The sequence below is a fragment of the Xenopus tropicalis genome, chromosome 1 (assembly GCF_000004195.4).
Source record: "Xenopus tropicalis strain Nigerian chromosome 1, UCB_Xtro_10.0, whole genome shotgun sequence".
Classification (NCBI taxonomy): domain Eukaryota; kingdom Metazoa; phylum Chordata; class Amphibia; order Anura; family Pipidae; genus Xenopus; species Xenopus tropicalis.
Window position 1 is genome coordinate 191664783 of NC_030677.2, and position 11095 is coordinate 191675877.

General features: G+C 42.8%; 1 protein-coding gene across 3 annotated transcripts; it reads left to right on the top strand.

Annotated features, from left to right (window-relative positions):
* Positions 1–2638: 2638 nt before the first annotated feature.
* On the top strand, positions 2639–9241 carry mcidas (multiciliate differentiation and DNA synthesis associated cell cycle protein). 3 transcript variants are annotated; one of them, XM_002941110.5, is made up of 7 exons: positions 2639–2922; positions 3307–3379; positions 3503–3600; positions 5970–6042; positions 6395–6615; positions 7082–7192; positions 7868–9241. In XM_002941110.5, the coding sequence occupies exons 1-7, from the start codon at positions 2824–2826 to the stop codon at positions 8321–8323; spliced, it is 1131 nt and encodes a 376-aa protein (XP_002941156.1). In that variant the 5' UTR covers positions 2639–2823; the 3' UTR covers positions 8324–9241. The 3 variants fall into 3 exon arrangements, with proteins under 3 accessions (XP_002941156.1, XP_004910411.1, XP_004910412.1); XM_004910354.4 differs by having other exon boundaries at positions 2641–2922; positions 3506–3600; XM_004910355.4 differs by lacking the exons at positions 2639–2922; positions 3307–3379; positions 3503–3600 and adding an exon at positions 4427–5623.
* Positions 9242–11095: the final 1854 nt, after the last annotated feature.

Genomic DNA, 11095 nt, shown 5'->3' on the forward strand with positions numbered 1-11095 from the left:
GGGAGATAGCTCTCAGTACAAGTGAGGGAATACAGGGGTAGGGGAGATAGCTCTCAGTACAAGTGAGGGAATACAGGGGTAGGGGGGATAGCTCTCAGTACAAGTGAGGGAATACAGGGGTATGGGAGATAGCTCTCAGTACAAGTGAGGGAATACAGGGGTATGGGAGATAGCTCTCAGTACAAGTGAGGGAATACAGGGGTAGGGGAGATAGCTCTCAGTACAAGTGAGGGAATACAGGGGTATGGGAGATAGCTCTCAGTACAAGTGAGGGAATACAGGGGTAGGGGAGATAGCTCTCAGTACAAGTGAGGGAATACAGGGGTAGGGGGGATAGCTCTCAGTACAAGTGAGGGAATACAGGGGTAGGGGAGATACCCTGTTTCCCCGAAAATAGGACATCCTCCGAAAGTAAGGCACCCCCCCGATTTTTCACTCCCCTCGGAAAATAAGGCATCCCCCGAAAATAAGACACCCACCTAGGGCTGGGCGATAAATCTCGCACAAACGATGGAATAAATGTGTACTGTATTCTTCTTCATGGAAAAATAAGACATCCCCTGAAAATAAGACCTAGTGCATATTTTGGAGCTTAAAAAAATATAAGACAGTGTCTTATTTTCGGGGAAACACGGTAGCTCTTAGTACAAGTTGATCCAGGGACTGGTCCGATTGCGATTTTGAAATCAGGAAGCATATTTTTTCAAACTCTGCTGCAAATTGAAGAGCAGAACTAGCAGTTAGGCAGCGTATGGGGTTCTTAGTATTATGCACCCCCCAGTGAATGTAATAACTTACCTGATACCTGGGACCGGTGCTTCTGTTACCTGAAAGCTGCACTTTTTTCCCCTTTCATATTAACTTTCTTATATCTGATTTAAGCCATATGTGTTAACCCTGCAATGACACACAGGGTGATTACCAGCATTTAACAGACGTCATTATTTTACCTTGGTGGGTGGATGCTGAATCAGTGTATGGATATATTTATTTATAAAGCACTACTTATGTACACAGCACTGGACAGCACAACAACAGATTAATAAAATTTATAGGGGTCAGTACAATAATAAATACAAATGAATACAATGTCGCCCGCGACAAATCTCCCGTGTCTCGGGCGACTAATCTCCCCGAAATGCCATCCCACCGGCGAAAATGTAAATCGCCAGTGGGATGGCATACGTGGCGGCGCGATTTCAGTGAAATCGCGGAAGTTTCCTCTCAAGGCAACTTCCACGATTTCAGTGAAATCGCACCGCCGCATATGCCATCCCACCGCCGATTTACATTTTCGCCAGTGGGATGGTATTTCGGGGAGATTAGTCGCCCGAGACATGGGAGATTTGTCGCGGGCGACTCACCTCCCGTGTGCCAGAGCCCTTAGGTTGATGTCCAATGGGGAGATTAGTCACCCACGGTTCAATCTCTGCTACCGCAGACAACTAATCTTCCTGAAATGTCTTTCCACTGGCAACAAAGTCAATCGTCGGTGGGAAAGCAAAAGCGTTTCTTCGTTTTTCTGAAGTTGCACAAATTTTCCTCATGCGGGCAACTTTGCGCAACTTTGGGAAACAAAACAGCGCATATGCCTTTCCAATGGCGATTCACTTTTTTGATGGCGAAAAGGCGCTTCAGTGAGATTAGTACCCGCAGTAGCTGAAATTTAATGATAACTAATCTCCCTGTCAAACATCAGCCTTACAGAGACAAGAGGATGGAGATTCCTGAACAGTAGAGCTGAAAATCAGTGGGAATTGGCCCTTTACTGCCTGGTCAGATGATCAGAGAGCTGATAATCAGGGTGTCCTGTTGGGGGTGGTATGGGGCCCCACAATAACTAATGGCAGTCCTGCTGCACTCAGTATCTGGATTATTAGGTTATCACTAAAGGTGCAACAGAACATGTCAGTTTTGGGGTGAAGACACACAGACCTACTAGTAGCAGCTATTTTTCACGGCTACAGAAATAGACAATGTTGATCATTTACTGATAATTGTCTCTAGGTGTGTTTTAGCAGAGGCAATTCTCAGTATTGTCTATGGCAGGGTATATTCTGAAGTTTAGTAGCACTGAAAAAGTAGCTGCTACTAGTAGCTCAGTGTGTCTTCATCCTTAGAATAACGCATTTTATAACAGAATAAAATAAAAAAAGGAATCCAACTGACCCTTATTGATATTATTCTTATTCCTTTTCTGTAGCATTGGCCCCTGAAAGAACAAAATCAGTGACACATCTAAACAAGGCACAAATGATAAAGCTAAAATCGCTGTTGTTCCTTTTCATTACGGTTTAGCGCCAGATCTTTTCCACCAGATAAAGGTGGCTGATTAGGACTGTGCGTTAATTGGGTTGAATAGTCAGTAATTAGCTTGTGTAGTTGGTAATCAGCCTGTGGTGCCACAGTGTGAGTGTGTAGGTGCCAGCTCTGCACAGTAACTGTCACTTGCGCTCCTCTGATCCCTTTGTCCCAGCTAATTACAGCCCACACCTACCCCACCCAACTCTCACTCTCCTGCCTGATCTCCCTCTCCAGCCCGGGCACTGGCGGGATAAGGCTCGGCGAGTGACAGGAGAGGCGGCTCATGCGCAGCTGCCTGTTGCCGGGGACGCTTTGCCTTGGAGACAGCATGACAGTCTGTCACTCTGATTGGAGCGGGGCAAGTGCCGGTAACAGCGCCCCATTTATAAACATTAAGCTCCTTCCTATGGGGAAGAAGGGAGACCAATTGTACAGTGACAGGTTGCAGTTCTGGGTGCTACAGAAATCTCCCCTTTCTTTAGCAAATCTAGTGAGGGCTCCGCTCCCCAAATCTCCAACATGCAGAACAGAAGGAAAGCCTTTGATAAGCTCTGTCCTAATACAATGCCGGATTTGTCCAGCCGGATGGGCAAAAGGCAGAGCAAGACGGAAAAGAAGGTAAGATTATTATATGTATCTAATATGTAGCGCTGCGCCAGATATAGAGAATGTATCATTGCGCCAGAATAACGTTCCACTAGAGCAGATGACATACAGGTATGCCATGCAGGCTAACCTGATGTATCACAGTGCTAGATAAGCGCAAGAGCTACCCATGGTCCTAAAGCTTCTGTTGAACTATAGAAAGTGCAACAGTAACTAGATAGCTTATTCCTTACCCAGTCCAACTGCATGATTATCTAACCAATTCGTGCGGTGCCTTATAAATCCATGGTTAATATGAATCTGTAACTGGCGCAGTCTAACATAACAATGGCTGTCAAGTGTTGCTGGAAGTCGTAGTTCAGCAGCCACTCACGGTATTTCCTATTTTTGTTGCAGCTGCACAAGAACATATTTACACACACTGGCCCAGTGACCATCTATGTTGATCCACCTAGTTCAGTAGACTCAGGTAAGTCTGTGCGACTGACACTGTATCCTGGGCATTACTGGAGACACTGAGAGTATTTATATATGTGATACATAAGCAGATGTATGGGATCCACATTAAACCTGACCTGTTACTTTCTGCCAGCAGCACTCGCTACAATCGATTGGCAAGATCTGGCAGATTGCAATTCTGTCATTCAGCAGGACGCCGCTGGGGGCGCACTTACGGAGCAGCAGCAGCAGGTAATAACTGTTTACACTTGGCAAAGAGAGACATCAAAGGGTTGTAGCCCCGAGCTGTGTCCACTTAATGCCATTAAAATCCCATTGTGTCCCAGTCTGTTGTACAACACACTTGACTCTTTCAGTGTGTAAATCAAGGCAATGCAGACTGAAGGCTCACACCATAGGCAGCTTGTACCTGCCGACCCCTAACCAAAGAAACAAAATACACATGAAACACCCACACACACTCATATCTGACTATAATAAATGCACAGGTGTATCTTTCCTTTCATAGCAGCCTGGCTTGCGTGTGATATTATACTTTGGTTATTTATCAATGTTAGCACAGTGACAACTTGGAATTGTACAGTCAGGTAGTTATTGGTACAGCCAAGTGATCCTGCAGGAAATACGCACACAGGCATTATGGATGGGCTAGGGATGTAGCTGTGTGCGTACTCTGGGGACGCTATTTAATATATATATGTATATACATGTTATATATAATATGTATGGGTGAATAGAAGCTTAATGCGTAAAAATTCTGAAATCAGTCTGTGTTTATCCCTAAACATTCCTGCATCTATGTTCCTATCCATATGTTAGCACCCATTGCTGTGTATTTATTACCTATAATAGTGCTCATTTTGTGTCTATTATAGCGCCAGTTCCATTATCTGTATTCCTATCCGTTACAGCTCTATATATTCCTAGTCCTATCTTATATATATAAATATGTAACCTACATATATACAGTATATATATATATATATATATATTATCATGTATATTATGAGTAACTGTCCCACAATCCTGCCCTCATTATGTTTTGGTGATGAAAGGTAGTTACCAAGGAAACTTTTGCAACTGAAAGCAGACCTACCCCCCCAATCATACAATGGTATGGAGGGGTGGGTGCTGCCCCGTTAACCCTTTCTAGGCGGCTTGGCTTTGCTATGCTGATGGTAAAGTGCCACCCAGTGGGTGCATAGCTGTGCATGACTGGCAGACAGGAACGTTAGCCATGTTAATGCTTTATTATTTGCCAGTGATTACATTGACAGTAGCCAGTGCCAGTTACACTAACCCAGAACTACCCACACACACTGTGCTGTGCAAATACTGCGCTATTGTGCCTTACATTCGGCAGTTGGAGTTTCCAGCTTCTCTCTATTCACTTGTCTCACTAGATCCCTGTAGCCCCGGGTTACTCCTCACTACACCCTCTGCTAAATATAGAAGTTGGCACCTGCACTACCCAATTGCCCAATGGCTCTGGCACTTAATCTGTTTGGAGAAGGATCAGTGCTCGGCACATCAGACCAGAGACCCATAAAACTAACACAAGCCATACCCAGCCTTAGAAGGTTCCATATACCCCTGGTGCAATCGCTGCATCTGTGGGGTTTAACGTATAAACTCTTTTCTGCAACAATAAAGCTTTAGCTCATGATGCAGAGTAATGTGAAATATTGTTATGTGCCACTCGATTTGCTAGAGGGGGGTGTATGGGCAAAATGACCAAAATTATGTTATTCCTGCGGTTGCCTCAATAGGTACTGAGACTTCTAGTTGCATGTAATGTGCATCCCAAGCATTGCACCTGTGCATCCCTGACTGCACTAATTGTAATGAGTGGGAGGGGCTTTGCCCTGTGTGGGCTGTTTGCCTGCTGCCCCGGGGTGAGGCTCAGTACACAAGGGCAGGCAGCCCCAGGTTAATCTGTCACTTGAAAGCTTCTGAGGAATGTTGGGATGAGGGGATGCTGATTGGATAACAACCGCCCAATCAGAAGCAGGCATTAGATGTATAGGGGACAGCCGGTTTGGAGAGTCCCAGCATTAGACTGACAGAAGGTGTTGGGGTAACTGCTTGCTGTTTGCTCACAGTCAGTCAGTTACAGTCGGGCTTTGCCAACGGGATCCAGCTGGTTGCTTTCTGCGCATCACCTTTTGGGATTAGGAGAGACATAGCTGCAGTGTGGGACATGGCGGTACAGATGTGCTACCCTCATTTCCCCACTTATGGATATGATTGGCAGGTATGTCCCAGGGCCTCTGTGTATGGCATTGCGCTGATAATGCATGGGGGGGACATAGGACTCTATTTATACCTGTGCTCCTGTGTATATTGCAGGGCCACTGTGTATGGCATTGCGCTAGTAATGTATGGGGGTACATAGGACTCTATTTATACCTGTGCTCCTGTGTATATTGCAGGGCCACTGTGTATGGCATTGCGCTAGTAATGTATGGGGGTACATAGGACTCTATTTATACCTGTGCTCCTGTGTGTGTGTTGCAGGGACACTGTGTATGGCATTGCGCTAGTAATGTATGGGGGTACATAGGACTCTATTTATACCTGTGCTCCTGTGTGTATTGCAGGGACACTGCCTACCAGGGGAGTCCGACTTTGACCTGCAGGAGTTCCGAGATGCAGTGGATCAGTTTATTGCAGGTGAGTAGGACGGTGATATATTATATAATACTTGTATTTATTCAAAGGCAACATTCACAATCACTGAAGCAAATATTTGAAATACTACAGAATAATATGTAAAATATATTGCCATTTGCTTGAGCAAACTAACGGCTCAGGAGTAGGACAGCAGCTGAGGCTGACAAAACACACACGTCTATCGCTAGCTTCTCGGTATTGCACCTGTGTGGGTATTTATTATCACAATGTATCGCTGACTCGCTTCGTCGCACTGTGTTGCTAATTGCTGAAGTAATTGAGCTATAAGTGTATAAGTGAAACACAAGGGCAGGTTCGGAAGGACTAAACGGTTATATCTCTGTATCTCTAGATCAGCCCTCTCTCATGCAGCCTGGCCTTGGGTCCTCAGGATTCCAGCTCCCCTGTAACGGGTCAGTGTTTGAGCCCTGTATGACCGACACCCTCCAACCTCAGCCGGACCACTTGTTGCCCATTAGTGTGCAGTCCATCCCCTCCACTGAGCAATACTGGAGAGATGTGGCTGATCACAACCAGAAAGCTCTGGGGGACGCCTTGGTGGAGAACAACCAGGTGAGTTACTTGCCCGACCTTTCCTACACAAGGACTGCAGCGCAGCAACTTGCACCAGCGGGGCATTTAGCCCTATTTAGCTAAGAGCTCTAGCACAGACATCTATCAAATTCACTGCATTTTTCGTGTATATTTATGTATTTATTTATATCGTTTTTATATTTTTTCATCATTTAAAATAATATATTTTTGTTTCTGTGACACATATTTATTGCTCAATTGCATTTATAGTGTTTTACCCATATGCAATATGCTGGGTATTATGTACTGGAGGGAGGAGAACAGGAGGCTCTGATAGGAGAATTAGACTAAATTCTTCCTGTTTGTTCTGCCATATAAATCAAGCAGAATTAGCTGTATATTATGTAGCTCAGGATGCCTATTCATACACATATAAATAAAGGCTAGGGTGTGCAAATTCCAAAGGGAATGACATGGGGATATAATGTGTGGCTTCTCCCTGCAGCTCCAGGTGAGCCTGACTGAGAAACAGGAGGAGATCGCTTCCCTGAAGGAGAAGAACATCCAGCTAAATGAACTGGCCAACCAAGCAAAGCATCTGGCTTCTGTCCTTGATGTAAGCGCCATGTTCTGGTTTTATTATAGAGTGTGTCTCAGTGTGACTGTGGGAACTGTAGGTGCCTCTGGAGTGCAAAGGGGCCATTGCTAGTGACAACATATATGCTACATCATAAATATATATATATCATTTTACAAATGGACCTCTCCCTTCCGCTGCTTTGCCTGGTGCAGACAACCCCCCTGCACCCCTTTATAGTTATGGCCATGTTTTTAATGTATATATTTTTCAGCAGTACTTCGGTTTTGCATGGCATTTGCAAGGAACTCAGCAACACTCTTAATATTACCTTAATATATACCTTAATATTAGCTAGTTATAAGGCCAAATTACCATGGCATTAACCAGACACATCAGTTACACTTATTGCACAGGATATAAAATTTACCTTATCTATTATAGCAGAAATATAGGGAAGAATGTTTCTATAATACAGTATTTCAGCTCCCATTATTCTGCCCAGTTAAAGGGGCAACTTACTGCACCAAGTGGGTGGGATCTGTGTGTGCGGTGTTGCTAGGCTCACAGACCAGGCAGTGAATGAAGAAGGCTTGTGAGATTGATTGGTTGCTTTAAACTTATCCCTACTAGATACTGTATATCACGACTTGAATTAATTAAATCCTTCATAGATGTATAGTAATAGAAATGCCTATTCTTTCTGCTTTACAGAAACTGATGAAAGAGCGGCCAAAGCATAGTTCTGGGGCAACTCAGGGGAGACTCCCAGTGAAACGGAGCCTAGAGGACTTTTACCCCCAGAGCAATGAGCCGGACTCTACCCAGGTGGATGAAATACTGAGGGAAATCTCTAAGAAATGCAATATAGCCTTAATGGGCAATGAGCTCAGTGAAAGCAAGCGCCCCAGGCTGGAGCCTATGGACACAATGGGTTGGCAAGAAGAAGGCATAACTAAAATTAAAATGTGTGGTGCATTTAATGGACTGAAAACATCTACAGGGCTGAACTCTGTCAACTTGGGTGAAACAGAGCTAGAAGAAGATGTCTCCTTCAGAACATCCATCAAAGAGCACAGCACAATCAGGACTTTGGCATTTCCCCAGGGAAATGCTTTCACCATTAGGACTGCTGCTGGGGGCTACAAATTTAGATGGGTCCCCAATTAAGGATGACAACAATCAGCTAACTACACTTCCACTACTGTACCCAAAAATTCCTGCCTTGTTTGGTACTTGCACTCCATTGTGCAGCACATCTAACCTGCCACCAGAGGGCGCACAATGACCTCTGTTTTATTTGTTGCCATTTGTACTGTTGAATTCCTGCCAAATGAATGCTCAGGTGCAAAACCAGGAGACTCCCCAGACTTTTTTTCTATATTAATTTCCTTATCTCATATGAAGGATTTTTACATTGCTATTACTATAAATGTTATTATTTACTCTCCAGGATAATAGGGCTGGTTATCTTCCCGATCCTCTCAGTTATAGCCACTGGTGGCTACACTTTTACTTGCATGATGAAACATGTATATGCCCATTGTATGTAAACTATACATTTTAATTTGCACTTTGATTCACTGAAAAAACATTTGTTTGAATGAGAATTTTGCAAGGTTGAATCACTTGCATTCAACAAAGGAAGGACCTGCCTGCACAGTGTTAATTAAAAAGCAGTTTTTTAAAGTCCACAATAACCCATTAAGTGCAAAAATATATAGGCACACAAGGTAGACCTGTGACTGCACTGAAACCAATTTATCCCTATCACTTATATATATATATATATATATATATATATATATATATATATATATATATACTTGTGTAATTGCTGCTTTAAAGGTAATGTAAGTAACATTTTTGACTTACAAAATAACATATAAATAGCTGTAAATATCTTGTTATAAATCTCAGTTGCTAGATTTATTTTGTTAATATAAGAATGTCTTTGTAATTTAAACACACTGATTATATTTGTTTTTTTTTTTTACAGCTGTTATTTTTTATATAAGGAAACTTTTTTTTATTCCATTTTGTATTATATGGACCTGTTTTCTAAGTAAAATAATTTATATGAAAAAATGCGGCATGGCCTATTCATTGTCTCTTCTACATGGTTCATGTTAAGGAACTGCATGGATAATAAATGATTATTCATTGACATTTCCACTGCTCTTTTGTAGAACATTGCATTTAGTTATAAATGGTGGTGGTGGGTTACATTATAGATGGTATAAAGATGGATAAGGGAGGTTCTCAGGATATATGTTGTGTGAGTTGGGAGACTTGGCTGGAGAATAGCTGAGAAGAATAATTCTTCTATACACTGGAAAGGTACTGAGAATGTATTTAGCTTTCATTTTACAGTGCTTTAATTAGCATGGCTTTATGAAGGACAGGTCATGTCAGACCAATTTGATTGCTTTCTATGATGAGGTTAGTAAGAAGTTGGACAGTGGGGGTGCAGTAGATGTGATCTATTTGGATTTTGCCAAAGCATTTGATACCGTTTCCCACAAACAACTGCTTTCTAAACTAAGGTCTGTTGGTCTTAGTGAAGTCGTTTGCACATGGATAGAAAACTGGCTACAGGATCGGGTACAGAGGGTGGTTGTTAATGGTACATTCTCTACTTGGAGTAAGGTTCTCAGTGGGGTCCCTCAGGGTTCTGTACTGGGTCCGCTTTTGTTTAACTTGTTCATTAATGCATGGCAGATGAGATTTAATGTGGATAAATGTAAGGTCATGCACCTGGGATGTTAAAATATGCAGCCACTTATACCCTTAATGGGACTGCACTAGGCAAATCCATAATGGAGAAGGACCTTGGAGTCCTTGTAGATAATAAACTTGGCTGTAGCAAGCAATGCCAGGCAGCAGTTGCAAGGGCAAACAAGGTTTTGAGCTGTATTAAAAGGGGTATAGATTCACGGGAGGAGGGGGTTATTCTTCCCCTTTACAGAGCGCTGGTAAGGCCCCATTTAGAATATGGTGTTCAGTTTTGGTCTCCAGTGCTCAAATGGGACATTATTCAGTTAGAGAGGGTCCAGATAAGGGCAACTAAGCTGATAAAGGGTATTAAAATCTTAGTTAAGAAGAAAGACTGGCCAAGTTGGGGTTGTTTATGCTGGAGAAGAGGCGCTGATGATATGGTAACTATGTATAAATATATAAGAGGATCATATAATAGCCTCTCTAATGCTGTATTTACTAGTATGTTCTTCCAGCAGACACAAGGGCACCCATTTTTTTACTGTGAGAGCAGAATTTATTACTGTGAATGCTGTGAAGTTGCGGAATTACCTCCCTGAATCAGTCGTACTGGCAGATACATTAGATAGCTTCATGAATGGATGGCTTTTTAGCAACTGAAGGAATAAAGGGTTATGGGAGATAGCTCTTAGTACAAGTTGAACCAGGGACTGGTCTGATTGCCATCTTGGGGCCATATGGGGCAGATTCTCAGCCTGCGGCTAAATGCAGGCCCCAAATCCGCCCTTAAGCTTTAAAATGTTATTGTTGTGCCTTACACCTGGAGCTATGTTTTGGCCTAGATGCACAGTAGCTCCAGGGAGCAGTTTAGGGCAATTTAAAAATTACAGAGAGAGGCAGATCTGGGTTTTAAATTTTATGAATGTTTTTGACAATTTGCAAACAGAAATTAAGTTAAGCACTGGATTTATTTCTTCTTATGAGTCTTAAAAACTGGATGTTTCTACTTGTTCATCACCCTATCAAGGCCATTTAGCATTTTAATTAAAATGAGCACTGACCTTTCACATTTCATATTTTTGCAACAGTTCAGAACACGTTTTCAATCCCACAGTTTTTCCTCTGATCTACTGGGGACATGGTTAAACCTTCACTGACAGACTGTACTGTAATACAATCAGAAATTATTTAGTCTGTTTGACAAAAGCACTGCCTGCTTATAAC